Source organism: Crinia signifera, chromosome 6 (genome assembly GCF_055691185.1).
Source record: "Crinia signifera chromosome 6, ASM5569118v1, whole genome shotgun sequence".
In the NCBI taxonomy this organism is placed as follows: domain Eukaryota; kingdom Metazoa; phylum Chordata; class Amphibia; order Anura; family Myobatrachidae; genus Crinia; species Crinia signifera.
Genome location: NC_139222.1, coordinates 235,726,141 through 235,746,426, shown reverse-complemented (window position 1 = coordinate 235,746,426; position 20,286 = coordinate 235,726,141). Strand labels below are relative to the sequence as shown.

General features: G+C 42.4%; 1 protein-coding gene across 8 annotated transcripts in view; it reads left to right on the top strand.

The window, feature by feature from the left end:
* ANK3 (ankyrin 3) overlaps window positions 1–20,286 on the top strand; it is a 333,783-nt gene that overhangs the window by 123,129 nt on the left and 190,368 nt on the right. For 6 of the 8 annotated variants that reach the window (XM_083149133.1, XM_083149129.1, XM_083149128.1 and 3 more), the window contains exons 3-7: window positions 4,999–5,097; window positions 7,685–7,783; window positions 15,605–15,703; window positions 17,217–17,402; window positions 19,798–19,821. In XM_083149133.1, the coding sequence (XP_083005259.1) occupies window positions 4,999–5,097; window positions 7,685–7,783; window positions 15,605–15,703; window positions 17,217–17,402; window positions 19,798–19,821 (507 nt within the window). The remainder of the gene's footprint in view (window positions 1–4,998; window positions 5,098–7,684; window positions 7,784–15,604; window positions 15,704–17,216; window positions 17,403–19,797; window positions 19,822–20,286) is intronic. The other 2 variants (XM_083149134.1, XM_083149135.1) reach the window with 1 other exon arrangement.

The window sequence follows — 20,286 nt, the reverse complement described above, 5'->3', positions numbered from 1 at the left end:
ATATACCAAGAACCTCTATTATTAATTGATTTTTGATTAATAATATGGAGTGTGCATCTGCACCACATGTCCCTCTGGAGAGTCCACTGCCAGGATATCCAAGTGATGATATAAGGAAGCAGCCTGGTTACAGTCCCGGTAACTGATGGTCCAAGATGCGACTCCTTACTTGTAATCCCAACAGCAACTCCGTTCCTCAGATGGGGATTCAGTGACTTGTTGCCTGAGCGCTTTTGGACGTGCTGTCCTTCATCAGAGGCATAAGTCACTAATGTCTGGTAACGTATTTATACCCTCCTTCATTTTACAATTGCCAATCACTACCTTTCTAAATTCCCGCCCTCTTAGTTGCCTAGGAGACCGCGTCTACGAGCGTGTCTCCCGGAAATTTTATTCTGTCGTCCGGGAGATTATGTCACCTCCCCCGTCATGATGACACATCTCCCGGATGTGACGTTACATTGTATTGGTCCCGAACACCGTGCAGCCGAGACCGGATATGACGTGAGGTCTTTCTATCATTTATTCGGGTTTCCACAGTAACTTCCCCGGATACGACGTTTTTTTTTCTGGGTTCCATAGTAACTCTCCTAGATCTTATGAGTGGTTACGGAAGTTTGGCTGAGGTTTTGTAATATGCGTTCCATTTAGCACTTCCTGCGTTCCATACATCAGGAAGTGGAATATATACGGGAATTCATCATAAGGTGCATGTGAGGATAAATACAGATAAAAAAACAAGGTTATTATCCATATAAATACTTGATAAAACATATATAATAAAAATACAAGAAATGTAAAACTCATCTATCAGGATATCACTTAATAACATTCATTAAAAAATACTCATATTTAAAATCTTATAAAAACCATTTGAGCTCAAAGTCAGAATTCAGGCCTGTCGGGATAAGTGTTTTTAATTTAAAAATCCATTTCATTTCTGTTTTTGCCAGTCTTATATCTACATCTTTAGTTTTCCACGTTGGTATGATTTGTTCCAATGCCCAAAATCTTTTGATACAATGTGGGTTGGAATTATGTTTTAATTTAAAGTGAGATGAGACTGGATGGTTTTCTAATCCCCATTTAATGTTTCTTATATGTTCGGCCAGTCTGACCTTGAGACCCCTAGTGGTTTTGCCAATATATATCAAATTACAATCACATTCCAAGGCATATATGACATTTTTTTTTTTTGTATTACAGGTGATGAATTGTTTTATTGAATATGTGGTCTCTTTCACCTGGAATTCTTTGATTTTACTTGGCCCCTTTGTATGTTTACACATCATACATAGGCCACATCTATGAAAGCCTTGGCTGTGAATATTACCGGTACTTCTTTTTTCTGTGTCTAAAGTGCTTTTCACTAATTTATCTTTTATGGAGGGTGCCCTCCTATAAATAAAAACAGGTTTATTTGGAATTATTGGTCCTATTACAGGATCCTGTTTCAATAGTGATCAGTGCTTATGGAATATTTTTTCAACTTCTTTGTGATGTGAGTGATATCCACTAATGAATGACTACTGTAATTTTTCTTCTTTTTCTGGTTTTTCTTTATGCTTTAACAGGGTCATTCTATCAATAGTTTCAACCTTACTTTGTTCTCGATCTATTAGAGATGTGTTATAACCTTTTTCTAAAAATCTTTCCCCCATTTCTGTAATCTGAGTTTTACATATTGATGGGTCCGAACAGTTTCTTTTCACTCGGAGAAACTGGCTATAAGGGATTCCATTTAGCCAGTTCTCATGATGTTGGCTACTTTTTTCAATAATGTTATTGGAATCTATTGGTTTTCTATATACTTTTTCCAAAAGAAGATTACATCGTCTATATATCTTTGCCACAGCACCAGGCCCTCCCCCAGCTCATTGTCATGCCAAATCCTATGGAGGAACATAGGATTTGGCATGACAATGAGCTGGGGGAGGGCCTGGTGCTGTGGCAAAGATATATAGACGATGTAATCTTCTTTTGGAAAAAGTCATCTGAAGAACTAACTTCTTTTTGTGAATTTTTAAATCAAAACGATTTTAATATCAACCTTACATTTGATATAAGCAAACACACTATTAATTTTTTAGATTTATCTATTTATGTCGAGGATGATGTGTTGAAAACCAAAGTATATAGAAAACCAACAGATTCCAATAACATTATTGAAAAAAAGTAGCCAACAATCCCTATAGCCAGTTTCTCCGAGTGAAAAGAAACTGTTCGGACCCATCAATATGTAAAACTCAGATTACAGAAATGGGGGAAAGATTTTTAGAAAAAGGTTATAACAAATCTCTAATAGATTGAGAACAAAGTAAGGTTGAAACTATTGATAGAATGACCCTGTTAAAGCATAAAGAAAAACCAGAAAAAGAAGAAAAATTACAGTGGTCATTCATTAATGAATATCACTCACATCACAAAGACGTTGAAGAAATATTCCATAAGCACTGATCACTTTTGAAACAGGATCCTGTAATAGGACCAATAATTCCAAATAAACCTGTTTTTATTTATAGGAGGGCACCCTCCATAAAAGATAAATTAGTGAAAAGCACTTTAGACACAGTAAAAAGAAGTAATATTCGCAGCCAAGGCTTTCATAGATGTGGCCTATGTATGATGTGTAAACATACAAAGGGGCCAAGTAAAATCAAAGAATTCCAGGTGAAAGAGACATAAAACAATTAATCACCTGTAATACAAAAAATGTCATATATGCCTTGGAATGTGATTGTAATCTGATATATATTGGCAAAACCACTAGGGGTCTCAAGGTCAGACTGGCCGAACATATAAGAAACATTAAACGGGGATTAGAAAACCATCCAGTCTCATCTCACTTTAAATTAAAACATAATTCCAACCCACATTGTATCAAAAGATTTTGGGCATTGGAACAAATCATACCAACGTGGAAAACTAAAGATGTAGATATAAGACTGGCAAAAACAGAAATGAAATGGATTTTTAAATTAAAAACACTTATCCCGACAGGCCTGAATTCTGACTTTGAGCTCAAATGGGTTTATAAGATTTTAAATATGAGTATTTTTTAATGAATGTTATTAAGTGATATCCTGATAGATGAGTTTTACATTTCTTGTATTTTTATTATATATGTTTTATCAAGTATTTATATGGATAATAACCTTGTTTTTTTAACTGTATTTATCCTCACATGCACCTTATGATGAATTCCCGTATATATTCCACTTCCTGATGTATGGAACGCAGGAAGTGCTAAATGGAACGCATATTGCAAAACCACAGCCAAACTTCCGTAACCACTCATAAGATCTAGGAGAGTTACTATGGAAACCGGAACAAAAAACGTCATATCCGGGGAAGTTACTGTGGAAACCCGAATAAACGATAGAAAGACCTCACGTCATATCCGGTCTCGGCTGCACGGTGTTCGGGACCACTACAACGTAACGTCACTTCCGGGAGATGTGTCATCATGACGGGGGAGGTGACGTAAATAAAGTATTCTTTTTAATTACAAAACAGTATTGCACTATGGATGTTTGTTCTTGAGATTTCAGTGTCTGCACGGAAGGGAATAACACTCTGCAAATATCCACATATGGTGGACTTATATGCGATTTAAAAAATCGGATCATGTGAGTGTAAAATCAGACCAATAATTATGATTATGGTGTTTAAACAATATTGCACTATTTTGGCCTTTTGAAGTTGTTTACAGATCCAGTATATGAATTTCAAGAAACACATATTGGAAGCCTTTTCATATTGCAAAGAAGAAAGGAAGGTTTAATTTTCATCTCTGGTGGATGATAACATCTGGTGGCGCTAATTGAGAGCACAAACCTTTTGCATGTACATTTGTATACGGTCACTAGGTCAACAAGAGGAAGGTTGACCTGCACTGAAGGTCGACATGCATGCAGGTCAACATGTCTGAAGGTCGTCATGGGGTTAGATTGAAAGGGTCATTAGGTGGACACATGTATTAGGTTGACATGGGCTAGGTCAACAGTAAAAAGATCGACATAGGGTTTTTCATTTTTTTTTTATGAGCCGACGTGTCCATATTGACTGTGTCGATAAAAAGGTGAAAAACCCCATGTGGACATTTTGACTGTTGACTTTGCCATGTCGACCTAACCCCATGTTGACATTCCGACTTTGATGCATGTCGACCTTCAGTGGACCTATGATCCTATGACCCATACCCCATCTAAAACACCATTGGCTGGCTATGTGACACATGGGATTGTGCAAGCCAGCCGCCGCAGATCCAACAAAGAGACCAGGACACTTCCATCTTCTGTTGAAGATCCTGGCCTCATCACTCCCCCAAAATGGAGACGAAACACCTCCATTTTGGCAAACGGTGGCTGTTGATGCCCCCTCCCTGCTTCCAAATGGCAGTGGACTGTAAGTTGCTGCCATTCTCTAGCCGATCTGTGTGGGATGTCACATACCCTACTGCACATGCGGAGTAATGGACATGCACAAAGTACTGAACATCGATACTTTACGGCATGTGCGGCAGATGTAATGGGACCTGAATCAGGCCCAATGTTTGTAGCCGAAGGACACATCTCTCTAATGGATCTAAGGTGTGCGGTGCACACAGGCTCCAGGGGTCCCATAGATGATATTTACTGTCTATCGGTGCAGCAGAAATTGCTGGGAATTTAGCACCTGCCATGTTCGCGAAGATCTGCACAAGCGCAGTACACTCTGGCACAGTGCCAGAGACTTCTCAGCGCATGCACCAGCAACACTTAGGGACTTGCACAGGGGATGCATTTGGGCCTCCTCCTTTCATACCCCTTTTGAAGCTGATTGATTTTTTTTTTTTTTTATAGACAATCTCTAAATGTCAAAAAACCATTAACCTTGATCACTGATGGGTTAAGATGACAAATGCTAAATGTGCGCTAAATTGCTTCTTGTCCAATGTAACATGTTATTTGTAGTAGTGTGTACTGTACGTGCTTATTGTATATGTCTTATTTGTAGAATGGGCTCAACGCGCTCCACCTTGCATCCAAAGAAGGACATGTAGAAATAGTCTCCGAACTCATCCAGCGAGGGGCTGATGTTGATGCGTCCACAAAGGTTTGTGTCTCACTTACTGTATGTTGTACAGAGCAGGTGTTACGAAACCACATATTGCCAGATGGGATTCAATGTCCTGCTGATCGGCGAAAAGGGGGCGTGTCTCCGTAAACGGCTGTGGATTGTCGAGATTCAGCCGTGATTGACAAAACTGGCCCGTTCTGTTGATCTGCCTGCAAATAGTGGCGGGGATTAAATACCCCTAAATCTTATATAGATGGAATTGGGATTTTCTAACAGTTTACAGTTTTAGTTCCACCTATCTTATACGAGGCTGGATTGAAAAGTAATGCCTCCATGGATATACGTTTTTTATTTGTGAACAAATTTCAAAAAAATTTTTTTAGTACATATGTCTTCTATGTAATGCACTATTCACTTTTCTATGTAGTCCCCATCCCTCTCCACGCATGTATGCCAACGCTTGACGAGTTGGGCAAACCCATCGGAGTAGAAAACATAGAAACATAGAATTTGACGGCAGATAAGAACCACTTGGCCCATCTAGTCTGCCCCTTTTTTTAAAATGTTACCTCAAACCATATTTCATCCTTATTTTTTTGTAAGGATATCAATATGCTTATCCCAAGCATGTTTAAATTGTACTACTGTATTTGCGTCTACCACCTCTGATGGGAGGCTATTCCACTTATCTACTACTCTTTCTGTGAAGTAAATTTTCCTCAAATTTCCCCTGAATCTTCCTCCTTCTAGTTTCTGGTGGTTGTTGTCGACACCAAGATCGAACGGCAGGTTTAAGCGTTGACCCTTAAGGTGCTCTTTTATCTTTGGGAAGAGGTGAAAGTCGCAGGGCGCAAGGTCAACGGGTACAACGGGTGTGGCAGAACCTGCTTGAACTGCAGGCACTGCTACCCTCTTCCCAAAGATAAAAGAGCACCTTAAGGGTCAACAATTCAACTCTGACGATGAGGTGAAAGCTGCCGTTCTGTCCTGGTGTTGACAACAACTACCAGCTTTCTTCTCTGACAGGAAGAAAGCTGGTGGTTGTTGTCGCCACCAGGACTGAACAGCAGCTTTCACCTCTTCACAAAGATGAAAGAGCACCTGAAGGGTCAACACTTCAACTCTGACAACAAGGTGAAAGCTGCTGTTCGGTCCTTCAGTTGAGTTATCATGTACAAAAAAAGTGATTATATGTGTTCACAAATAAAAAACTTATAGCTTTTGAATCCAGCCTTGTACATATCATTAACTTGATAATTCCCCCGAACAGGAACCCTGGTGACAGCCATAGGTCATCCCAGGGTTCAATGCATTTTCTCACAGCAGGGCACAGCGGGTGTGGTATAGGGTTCCGACAGTTGGGATCCCGACAGTCATTAGCCCGACATCGGGATCCCAATTGGCCGGACTCGCTGCGGGCACGGCTACGCTCGCCACCTATTCTATTCTCCCTCTATGGGGGTCGTGGACCCCCACGAGGGAAAATAGCCGGTGGCCTTCGGGAACCCGTCTGTCGTTGTTTTAACAGTCGGGATCCCGACGTTAAGTAAATGACTGTCTGGATCCTGACTGTTGGGACCCAGTCCGGCACAGCTTAAAGCCGGTCTATGTGACACTGTACAGGGGGCTGTGAACAGACATAAAGGCTTCTGATTGGTCATCCAGACATGCCCCTCCTCCAGTGTCATTTAAAGATGGTGAATAACATACAGTCCCGACAGTCAGGATCCAGACAGTGATTTACCTAACGTCGGGATCCGGACTATTAAAACGACGACAGACGGGTTCCAGAAGGCCACCGGCTATTTTTCCTCGTGGGGTTCCATGACCCCCATAGAGGGAGAATAGAATAGGTGGCGAGCGTAGCTAGCCGCCGTGCCCGCAGCAAGCCCGCAAGGGGCTTTGTTGCGCTCGCCATGCTGTCTGAGTCCGGCCAGTAGGGATCCAGATGTCGGGATAATGACTGTCGGGATCCCAACTGTTGGAACCCTATACCACATCCGCTGTGCCCTGCTGTGAGAAAATGCATTGAACCCTGGGATGACCTATGGCTTTCACCAGGGCTCCTGTTCGAGGGAATTATCAAGTTAATGATATGTACAAGGCTGGATTCAAAAGCTATACATTTTTTTATTTGTGAACACATATGAACACCTTTTTTTATACATGATAACTCAACTGAAGGACTGAACAGCAGCTTTCACCTTGTTTCACCTAAGTTTAATGATCATAAACTGTAATCTCATTAATTCAGTCCAAAATATCTGCCCCCAATTTGTATAGGTGACCTGTGCTCTCTAATGTTCTTTACTTCAAATAACAAATTGTGTTTAAAAAGATAAGATTTCCTATAATTTATAATGAATACAAATATTTGCCTGCCAATGTTCACACCTATTTTGACAAATTCACTCAGCATTTAAGGGTTAACAGCAAAGCTTCCCATTCCAAAAGGAGAGAAAGGTCTTTACAGATTACCATCTTCTGTAGTATTTTTTTTTTTGTAGCAAAGCTGTCTGATTTTGTGAATGAGAAGCATACTTTGAGAGTAGAGTAATAAAAGTAGTATATCATTTTCAATTGATTTTGTTATTATTTATTTTACTGCCTTTTTGTGTTGCAGAAAGGAAACACAGCTCTTCATATAGCATCTTTGGCTGGACAAGCAGAAGTTGTTAAAGTTTTGGTAACAAATGGCGCCAATGTCAATGCACAATCCCAGGTAAATGTAACTGCCTAATAAATGCAAAAGCTTTATATGCTGTATTTGACCTTAATGCCCAATAGAATGTGAAACATCAAATATTTCACTTTGGGTTGAGCCTATTTCATACATTTTAAGGAGTCTGTAATAGCAATTGCTGTCTGAACGTCTTATTGTATTCAATCTTCACTGCAGGCTCATAGAAGAAGTCCTCAGTGTGGAAGTGGGTGGGGCTAGAACAGTGTGCAGCCAATCAGCCTATTGATTGCTCATAGCAGCAGGATATTAGTGTCCTGACTCCTGAGTAGTGTGAAGTAAGGATTTGTCTGCTTACTCAGATTGTGTTCACATAGATAGGGCTGCTCGTCATGTGAATGTAGGGTAGCAGACAGTCAAACTGAGCATTAAAGCAAGTCACAGTGCCCCCTAACTGCAAATAGGTGCAAAACGCATCTTCTTATGACAGTCCATACATCCTACTTATTATTGGAGTGAGCACAGACATACTGTAAGCAACTCTGAAAAATAAGTGGTTTGTCTGGAACCTTCCGGTAGCCCATTAGTGGATAACGATAGTCACAACGTAAAGACATACTTGCCTACTTGTTTTCAATCAACTTTGGAGAAACTGGTGCAGATGATACCACCGGGGATGTGGCCAGGTACTTCATATCATTAGGGCCTGCCCGTGACAATGGGGCAGGTCCTTGGACTACCCAAAGTGTATGAGTCTCCCGAAGTAGGTAAATAGAAGTAAACATTAACATAAACAACAAAAGCAGCAATAGTACTGCAATCCCCTGCATGGCATGATATGAATGGCTCCTCTTTAGTAGTATACTGTGTCTAACATAGTTAGTGAGGTTGAAAAATGACGTGTCCATCGAGTTCAACCCATTCTAAATAATATCTAGTAACCTGTCTTATTGAGTCTATCCCTAAAAACTGCATTAAGTTAGTCGATTCTATGCTAGACTACCCAGTGATTATATGGTCACAGCATTACACACTGCCCTCCGTAATAAACTGTGGCAAGATGGTTATAATGTTGTTGTTTTCCACTAAAAATTTGTCCAACCCTTTCTTAAATATGGTTACTGCGTCTGCCAGTACTACATCATTCTAAACATTTACTGCACTAACCGTAAACAAAATCCCTTTCCTTTTAGAGGGTAGGAAATCTCCACTCCTCAAGTGTCAGGGGATGCCCATGTGTCCTGTTCACAGACCTCAAGGTAAATAGGGCACCTGACAGCTCCTTATAATGCCCCCCAGAGGTGTAACTCCCAAAGGAAATAGAGACTTCAGCCTCCAGGCTCCAAGCCCTAAAGGGGCTCCTGCTGGTACACAGTGGGTACCAAGTGTGGCCGTAGCTCTTCCTATGGAGCTTTGTGGTGCACTCACTGCTGCATAGTTAATCGGTTCTGTTCCAGGAGCTTTGCTAACACCTGCAAAAGAGGACAGGACAGCTCCTGCGTGGTACCACTGAGCTGGCGCTGCAGCAAGCAATGGTGCACCCTCCACTGCTGCTGGACTGTGAGATGGGAACTCTTATTCATGCTGCAGATGGCTGAATCTTGTGAGGTTGACCCTGACCCACCGGCCATAGTTACACCTTCTTTTTTAAAGAGAGGGGGGCACCAAATTTCAACTTGCCTCCGGACAACAGAGATTTTTTCCAGCGCAAACAGTCCCAACTTGGCCAACCTTTCATCCTAGTTCAATGACTCCAACCCCCTTTTTATTAGCTTTGTTGCCCTTCTTTTGAAGCTGTGCTGTAACATCACAAATCTGTAGACATCTACTTGGTATGACTATATAAAGTCATAAAAATAACATCAATAATAACATCCACTAAGAAATCGGAACATAGTGCAGCAATTATAGTATTATAGTTTAGTCTACGGTAATTTAGACATTTTTCATTCCGTAAAGAACATCAGAAAACATGGTGATTGGAATAGATGAAAGGAAAAGCCTGACATTGTCAGAAATTATACAGAACAGTTCATTTTGTCATCTCAGCAATTTTATTATTTGAGGAAGAAAGATGATCATGCAGCCTGGTGCCAGTGTGGGAGATCCCCATCAACTATTCTGTGGGATGTATTAATATTCATTCACATAACAGGACGTTTGTACATGACATGTGACCCCCCCCCCCCCCCCTTCCCCTTTCCTCTACATGGCTTTTTGTATTGCATTAGTCAGATCTCTATATTCTTCTTCCATTCTCCATTGTGAAGCGTATTCCATGCCGTTACAGGGCGGTTACATGTGCGACAAAGGATTATTTTGTGTAGTGCAGATGGAAAATGACAGATCTGTAAGGAACTCAGGATCAGGCAGCTGTACTTGAAACGGTGACTTATGCAGAGAAATCCTGAGCCTGTACCTATGTATCTTCTGTACAGTTGTGCAAACTGCATTGTTACATGGCCAGAATAGATAATGAGAAAGCAAGAGTGGATTTGGCTACATTGTAGGCCTTGTTCCTAATAATAATGAATACAACAAACTAGGAACGTTTCTTGGTTGCAAGGTATAAGGAATAAAACAGCAGGAACACGTTAACCTTCATTATATATTTTTATTATACCTTTAATATGGAATTAATAGACAATGCTGGATAATTCGGCAGTAGTGGAACCTTCCCAGTCTGTTTCCTGTCTATGTTTGTCGTCTGCTCAGCTGGCAGTCGCTGTGATGTCATTTGGTGCCAGCTGCAACATCCACAGGACATCAGTAAGATTGGGTGGAAATAGGAAGCAGAGAGAAGTGCAGGTATAAAACTAATAGCTGCGATTCTCTCTGTTTCTTAGTATAATCATTTACCTCATAGGATGGAGCCCGTTCCCCCCAAACATGAGATAGGCATCAACAATAGAGGAGCGACGGGTGGTGCCTGTGGGCGGCACCACCAGCGGCAGCAATGCACACTGGGTCTGATTCATACCTGCTCGATTGCTGTGTATAATCAGAGCCTGGCAGGCGGGATAGCGCCTTCCCGCCGGGCGGATCCCCTCGCTACGCTGCGAGCGCATGTGTACGCTTACACCTCGCATGTGTGCGCACAGAGGAGAAGTCATTCAATGGTTGCTCCACCATCGCTCTGTTCTCAGAACTTTTCTGCTGCATGCTCATGTCTGATTTGGGGGCGGGGGCTGATTTCATGTGATGTCAACCGCCTGCCCTGTGCACGCCCATGAAACATTGGTTATCCACACCAGAATGCTCCCGGGCTGCCAATCAAAGTGCGAACGCCCCTGCGCATGCCCTGACCCCCATCAGCGGAGACCGGGTCGAATTCGGAGCAATGCTGGGATGTCACGGGCGCAAGCTACTCTCCCGTTTTTCATGAGCAGAGCAGCGGCAGGCAGGGGGAAGATTACCAACTATCCCCCTCAGGGAACAGTCCCAAAAAAGGCACTGGGACAGTTGGGGGTATGTCAAAGGTGCTGGGCAGCAAACACCTTTGAGATAGATCCCATGGCGAGTGTCATGTGAATCCAACATTGTAGAGATAATAATATTACTGTCTGTAAGGCCATACACTACTGCGATGTATCGCAGAAGTGTATGGCCATCCGACCCCCCTGAGCCACCCAGAACCTTGTCGGGCTGCAGGATCGCATTCGATGCATCGCATGCAGTCCTTTCACATGCGATGTATCCGCCCGCTTCCCATGGCCAAGTCGGAGGTCAGTAGGGCTGCATATCCGACCTCCGTCTTAGGTCCAATGCGCACGGGACTCGAGGGGGACGTCAAACACATCTGTTCCAACAGAATTAGGTGAAACCATCCCAAATCAGACTAGTGTGTACACACCTTAAGGCACATTTATTACTCTGAGTTATGTATCTGCTAAAGTCAGTTGTCCTGTGCAAGACATTAAAGTACAGCTGAATATCTTAGGAACGCAAACCGCGGAAGTAACAGGTATCGAGTGCCCGCGAACACGCCGGCTATAAAAACAGTGTCATTGTGAATGGGGATTTATCTGAGGAAGCCGCTGATATAATTCCAAGGCGGAGAAACACGTATGTGGAGCCCCAATACCATCCCAGTACCCGCAACTATCTGAAGAAGCGTCTCAACACTCTGCGGTATTCGTCTGCCGGTAAATCTGCGGGGAAAGTACCCTGTTCTACACCTTCCCTGGAGTGCTCTCCCTCAGTGGAGGTAGAGAGCAAAAACTCAGATAAAGGACGTTCATGGTGTTCAATTCGTTCAGAGGAGACATCTCTTAATAAGTCGGAATTTGGGACTGGTAACTATAAAAACATCTTTTGCCTCACTCATTTTGCAAATTATCAAGCCACACAAAAAGCCTCACTAAGCCTCATTAGAGACTGTAAATAAGCCTCATCAAGTGCCTATTAATCGGACTCTCTATGTTATATGTTGTATGTCTTGTTTGTGGGTGTGTGTTTTTTTTTTATTATGAATTATATCTCATGCATGAATTGTTATAATATGAAATTTTTTTAAAAATAAATTTTCTACTTTATTCATTAATTGGTGTGTATTATTGGAGTGCAGTTGCGCTTTCTTAGTGACAACCATCTGATTGCCACTATAAATCTTCTTGTTTACACGTATGGGGGGTGCACAATCCTCCTAAAAGAAGGCTGCAACCACACTCCAACATTTAAAAACAAACTGTGCCCGGTGTCATATATTGGGATAATAATAATAGTAAATTAAGTGGTTATAATATAAAACAACATTTATTTAGATCAGCGCTACTGTGTGGCCTTTCCTGGTCACAATTTCCCCGTTTTCTGAATATCTTATCTGGATGCTTGTTCTCGTAAATGAACAGAATGTAGGCCTAATTCAGATTTGTTGCTATTGCAGTCATAGCTAAAATTGTGCTTACTATGTACATATGTATAAAAAATATGCTAATGCCTGCCTCCTCCCCGCCTGTAATAGTGGGTCTGATTCAGATGTGGTTAGAGGTGCGCCTAATGCCCAAAGTACCGATGTTCAGATCTTTGCGTAGGACTCGTTCTGTGCATGTGCGTACAGGTCCTGCAGCACAGGACACAAGGACGGCATAAGACACTTTTGGCCACCTTCTTGTCTCCACCCTGGCACCATGGATCGCAGTGGTCTACGCAGGACCTTGGGATAATGTAGACATTGCGACTGTCACCTCAAACTTTAGCTTGTGCACAGTGAAACTTTCCCTGGCGCAGAAGCACAAAATTGCTTCACTGCAACAAGATCGGTGTGCAACTCCATAGTAAATTTCAGCATTTCTTTGAGCAGAGTGAGATCATAGCTTTTCCTATCAGGCTGTAAAACACATTCCTGAATAATCTCTCCATTGAAACCCAATATGCGGACTCTGTACAGGAATTTTCCACAGCATTACCATGTTAATCTTATGTTAGACAATACGCCAAACACAAGTGCAGTATGTCAGGAACACGCTGAAGTGATGCTGTCTGGTGGATGAACAATTACAAGACCTACATTTTATGTGTCTCTCATTTTGTTAGGCCTATATGCTATCCAGGCAGGCGTTTGTTTTCTTTATCCTTACACATAACCAGGGTTGCAACCCTCCCGGATACCGGCGGACTCCCGCATTTCCCCGGCGGAAGAGTTTTAAATTGCCGCGATTCGCGGTTTTAGTTTATTTTGTTTTATTTTTATTTTATTTTTATTTTATTTTTTTGTGGAGAGGGCGGGGCTAAATATGCAAACTCAGTCTATTTAGCCCCGCCCCCTCATCGGAGACCCGCGAATTGCAGGATTTGCATTACGGTATACAATTATGGTATATTCTGTACCAACTGTTACATTATAACAGTCATGCTGTCTGGGAAAATCAGTTTAGTGCAAGTTTGGTCTCAAAATTCCAAACTCATGTTTCTTTTTGTAAATTTGTGGGTTTTTGTGTGCACCCCCCCTGACCGGGTGATTAAGTTGGGAAAATCTTGAATTTAACCCTTTGAGTGCGAACATCTCTGTGAGTGATGCTTAACATATCCACTAAAAATAAGAAGGACCCGCACAATATATTATTGTGAATTTATTTTGTTCTGGATGGGTAAATACCAGTCAGAGGGGAATATTATTTATACTTTATCCCACTGCCTTAGGGTGCTCTCCACTAAAGCACTATATCCACTAAAAATGCCAGCGTCGCTCACATATGTTATATCAATTCAAATTAAAAAATGTGTTACATAAATAAATAAAAAACATTATATTTCCTATATAAGGTAAACCTTACAGGTCATTATGTTGAATAAAAATGTTTGCTTGCCAATTTTTACACCTATTTTGACAAATTCACTTGGCACTCAAAGGGTTAAGGTAAAAATGGCGGGATTTGCTTCAGAACCCCTTGGACTTCCCTCCTAATGACTAAATAGGCATTTGGGAAATTTCAGGTAGCTTAATTGAGAAACTAATCATTATTGGGGATGAAAAAATAATAATGGCCATAGATTACCCCCATATCAACTTGTCCATTAGTTTATGCACTCCATATTGAATGTATTTATTCTAAATAAAAATATATTATTTATTTACATTTTTTTAAGAGTCCTCAAATTACCCCCAAATCACCTCTTTTTTTGCAGTTTTCGTCTATTTACTTTCAAATTAAACAACAAGCTTTTTACAGACATCCGCTAACTGACACCTTGTCAAAACTGGTTTCGATGGATGGGTTGACTGTGTCTAGGTCGGCAGTCAATAGGTTGACCACTATTGGTGGACAGGCAATAGGTGGACATGGAGAAAAGGTCTACATTGACAAAAGGTTGACACAAGCAATATGTCAACATGTCAATGGTCGAAACATGAAAAGGTCCACATGAGTTTTTAACAAATGTTTCCATCCAAATTGCTTATCATACTTTATGATCCACGTGCACTACAATTGGGAATGGTAAAGTGTGTTGAGCTAAGCGGGATACCATGCCCAAATTCATGCGAGTGCACACATTACTCTAATTGGGGTCCATGTCGACATAGAAAACAAAAACTTGACGTTCCTGTGTTGGCCATTTCCATGCTGTGAGTAGAATGCATTGGTATTTCTACATGAATTGTGCAAGTCTCATGTGTATGCAAGAAAGAGGAGTCTGGTTTGTAGATGAAGTGTGTGAGTTTGCCTTCTACACCTAACTGAATTGCTGGTTAAGGGAAAGGACAGGAGGTGAAGTTGATCATTGCAGCTAATCAGCTTCTAGCGAACATATAGTGCATTATATAAAATGGTAGGTAGCATCTGATTGGTTACTATCAGTGTTCTCTTGAGGGGATATGATCCATTGACCTTTCCCTAAAGCTCCAGAGGTTTCCTGGCTAGGAGCCATAGTATAAAACTTCAAAACTGGAGAGTGAAAAACAGCCAGCCAATCAGCTCCCACCTGTCATGTTACAAGCTGGGTTTGAAATATGAAAGATAGGAGCTGATTGGCTGGTTGTTTATCACTCTCCATTTTATCACTTTTGAAGCTTGATACATCTGGCCCTGAATGTGGTGTTAGAAGATTGGATATTAGGTGTCCATATGACAATTACGCGCTGAACTCTTCAGCCTTCTTTAGCTTCTCGTAACCAGTTTTATTACAAAAATACATGTCTTTAGTTACCATGTAAAAAGGTTTCCGTTAACATTTCCTTTCATTACCAGATGAGGGTGTGGAGGGGGGTGGGGGGGATTGTTTTGACATAAATTGATGTTATATGTACTATTCCATTGATTTTAATGGTATAGCGTCTATTGTAAAGAAAGGAAACTCTAAAACCATTGCAGGATGTTTGAGGAAAATGACGCCAAATACATAAGTGTTTCATTTTTTTTACAGAATGGCTTCACCCCGCTGTATATGGCAGCGCAGGAAAACCACTTGGACGTGGTGAAGTTTTTGTTGGATAATGGGGCAAGCCAGGGTCTTGCTACAGAGGTAAGAGCATTACTTTATCTGGGGGAAAGGACGATCATTTCCTGTTACTGAGGTGTATGGTCAGATCCATATTGCCTCTGCTGTAGATACACTTTAATACCACGGTCTTTCTAAGTACTGTAATCTTGATGGGATTTGTATTTGCAGCAAGCAACTGCTTTGTCATAGAAATTGAGCTGAATAATACAAGAATTTACATACATATACCAACCGTTGTTTACACACCCATATACTTTCGGACATTATTATTTTACTTTCCTAAGGTTGACAGGGTTGGCAGGTCAACACAAGCATTAGGTCGACAATGGCAAGGTCGACAGTCAAAATGTTGACATGAGTTTTCTAAAAAAAAAAATGAGCCACTATGTGCCGATAGGCGGTATTTCATGCCCTACCATCCACTACGGCGTGACAGGAGAATAAAATAGCGCCTGAAGCATGGCGAGCAAAGCGAGCCAATGCGGTACATTTTGACACTGTCCTTGATGACTATGTCAACATTTGTTTGCTGTGGGTGTTCTTGTTCTTCTCCTTTCCATCTCCTCTTGGACTACATTTTTCTAACTGGAGACTGGTGGGCAGTGGTGCTGAAAGCACAAGGAGTGGGTACTTTTTGTCCAGGCTTGTTGAGGGGGCCCGGATCCCACTGTCAGCTTCCCCCACGCTTGCCCGTACATCTGTCAGTCCTCCCATCCATTCAGAGAGAACGCTGACTGCTGCAGCCTCTCTCTCTCCACAGCAGAGCGCACACTGCTGACTGGGGAGAGAGGCCGCTGCAGAGGCAGTCCGTCCTCTCTCCATGTGTGCTGTGCAGGGGGAGCATTCTACACCCTCACCCCCGCTACCCCTCGTAGCGTTCACCAGTGCCCCCTTCCCCCCTGTGCAGACTGTTCGGGCGTGATGCACATGAGGGGGATTGGCTATACCTTCCTACATTTGCCATGCCCCATCTTGACACAGCTGTCGGCACCCCTGAATAAAGGGTGTGGAGCCATACACTGCTAAATGTAGTAGTGCCCAGCCCCAAAATGCCACACCTCTAGACCCAGTGTAAAGTTCTCCAGTGTCCCATGCGGATTCCGAGAAACGCTTTTACCAGTAGGTACCAAAATCCTTCTTTCTTTCTTTCTTTCTTTCTTTCTTTCTTTCCTTCTTTCCTTCTTTCCTTCCCCCTGAGTCTCCCTTAAATCAGTCTCTGGCTGCTTAGAAGACCACAGCTGCAAATTACATTAACCTGCATGTCTGTACCAGGCCTCGGGTCATTTTATTGGATGGTGTTTACAAGGAACAAGTATAAGTAATTGCTGCCATGCTGTAATATGCACAGATGTTGCTATTGTTTGTGTCTCTAGATTTATATTATAAAGTCCGGTAACCTTAATGTAAATAATAATCATGTTGCCCAAAAAATTACGTTTGATGGTAATTTGTTGTACAAAGCAGCTACGACACTAAACAGTGAATGGGTTCTATTGTTTTCAGCTGCTTTAATTGTACTCATTTGCTCCCTTAGGATGGGTTTACACCTCTGGCAGTCGCCCTTCAGCAAGGCCACGATCAAGTGGTTTCCCTGCTTCTTGAAAATGACACAAAAGGAAAAGTTCGACTCCCAGCTCTCCACATCGCCGCCCGGAAGGATGACACTAAAGCAGCAGCTCTGCTCCTGCAGAATGACCACAATGCTGATGTGGAGTCCAAGGTTTGTCAGTTTGACTTGGATCTGAAAGCCAATATTATGCACGCTATATTACAGGCAAAGCTTATCCCAAGAAGCATTGCAATCCCTCCCTGTCTTATAATTGTCAACATCCTTGCTTTAAACCTAAGTACCTTTTCATTTACCTGTTTATTTGTTCGAGGAAGGTAATGGGCACATAATTTTTAAGTTGCAGTTTTAGCTTTTTTGGGGAATACCTTTCATTTTAGTTTATGCCGTGCATGTGCCAACCCAGTATGCTCACATAAATGTCTACACTGCAACAGTGCAATCACTGTGTCACAGGAGGCGCCTGCAGTACTTAGGCATACATAGGTTCTTATGCTTTACGGGAAAGATCACTCCCTCTTGTAATATATTCCAATGTGGATAATTATTATTATTACATAGGCCACTAAAATCTTTTTCCCCGTTGGAGCAGGTCTTTGACATATCTGAGACCAAACAAAATTAACCATTGCATAGAATGATCCTTGATGGTTAACCTTGATACTCCAGATGTTGTTGAACTACACATCCCAGCACGCTCTCCTACAGTTTTGCTATTTGGCCATGCTAAAACTGATGCAGGGCATGCTGGGATGTTGGGAGGAATGCAGTGCATAATGTAATCAGTGCTGCAGTTCAGCTGCCACAGCTTTCTTATCGCCACGTTCTGTTATGCTTCAGATAAAGAATCTCGCTCACAGATATACAAGTCTCACGTATCAAATTAATACGCACAGACTCCTGATGCTTCTTTAGCCAAATCACATTGGGGGTTATTTTGGTTCACTCTTTCTGACAAATTCCTTCTTAGATGGACAAAACCATGTGCACTGCAGGTGGGGCAGATGTTACTTGTGCAGAGATAATTAGATTTGGGTGGGGTTTTACTTCAAAGTGAGATCTATATTGCAGTGTAAAAATAAAGCAGCCAGTATTTACCCTGCACAGAAACAAAATAATTCACCCAAAATCTAATTCTCTCTGCACATTTTACATCTGCCCCCCTGCAGTGCACATGGTTTTGTCCATCTAAGAAGGATTTTGTCAGAAAGAGTAAACTAGAATAAGGCCCATTGTGACTAATATGCGGCAGTTCGCCCCTCGCCCCCCGTGCAAAGGGGGTACCTGCTGCGCCGTCTGGGAAGCGGGCAGGGGGGGTCCATGCCGGCTTCTGACAGAAGCCTGCAGTGGTGTCCTTGCCGCGGGGGTACCTGCGGCGCTGTGTATAAAGCTGGTGGCAGTGGGGGTCCCTGCAGTGAATAAGAAATAACTAGCGCTATCCGCCGGGCTATGCGGCGGCGCGGGAAGCTGAGATTCAGCCAATCAGCGTGCGGCCAGTGTTTTCAAACCCGGCAGCGCTTCCCGCGCCGCCGCATAGCGCTAGTTATTTCTTATTCACTGCAGGGACCCCCCGCCGCCGCCAGCTTTATACACAGCGCCGCAGGTACCCGCGCAGCAAGGACACCACTGCAGGCTCCCCAGACGGCGCAACAGGTACCCCCCACCCCCAGGCACCGGGGCGCCCCCACCCCGACTCGCCTGGGGCGCTCCGGTGCCTTGCACCGGCCCTGGGCACTAGCAGAGACGCACAGGACTTAGTGGCTCACTCGCGCCAAGCGTCACAAATCACATGACGTATTGAGTCTAGTTGTATGAGCACACATCTGTATGTCAAGGCAAAGTGATACACTTTAACACACAAAAGTGACATTTGCACTAATTGCAATGAAGGCAGCTCTCATGTCTCTCTCTCCTCTGAAATACCCACAAGCTTAGCTTTATAGGAACCTCCCCTGTTACAGGATACAGGATCAGAGAGTAGACATGCACCTTCAGATGCACTTGGCAGAGAATTTAAAATGGTCTTAATTTTTTTAAACAAAATTAATACTGATGCCATTTTTGTGCTTAGTTTAATGAGCCCTGCGTGCAAACCCTGGCACCAAACCTACAGTACCATCATTTGGGGAATAATCAGCCATTTTGGCTACGTAGGCACTCCACTATCTATACATACAGTAGACCACATATGACTCCATTCTCAGTGCTTAGGTGTTCCATTTGTCAACGCAATATATTTATGGTGTCCATTTAATTAAAATATTGTTCTGCGAAATATGTATATTTCTTGTATAGTATCATTTCACACCAAAATGACTTCAGCCGAGGGTTACATTATGTCTCATTCCACCTGCATGATCAAGCAGAATCACCTGCTAATAGTCTGACATTTAAACATAATACTCTAATTCCCCTTCTGTGCCTGCCTTGTGATCATCCACGACCCACACTGTTGTCATTATCCTGAAGCCTTTGTCATCCATGTCATCAGTGGTGGACTAACCATTCATTCTTTTCCCCCTTTTTGCTTCCCAATGTGTAAACATAGGTGATGGTGAATAGGACAACAGAGGTATATATGTACACACAGCCACTCATATTCTCTCACTGCTGCTGCATTCCCTTTATATTTTGTTCTGTTGCCTCCTACATAGTATTGATTTGCTTTTAGACCTGAAGGTAGCATGTGCTGTGGGAGGCAAGACTGTAACCGGGGCTGTCTGCGGCCAAGAATTGTAAGAGAGCAACAAATTCTCAGCTTGTCACATAATGTTTGTGACGTCCTTGTAAATGTTTCATTGGCTTTCCCCAGAGCTGCAGACAGTCCTGACACACTGCTTCCGATACTGTTTTTTCCTTAGGCTTCTCTGCATGACACTTGCACTCACCTGGTGTCAGCAAACTGGCGATCTTCTGTAGACCTTCACTGATGAAGCCCCTTAATAGCTAGCATGGCTATAGTGTTTGCTAACTATTTACAAATTGCATCTAGTTCATTGATTGAAAGATGGATTGGAGGCTGATTGCATGTGTTTAG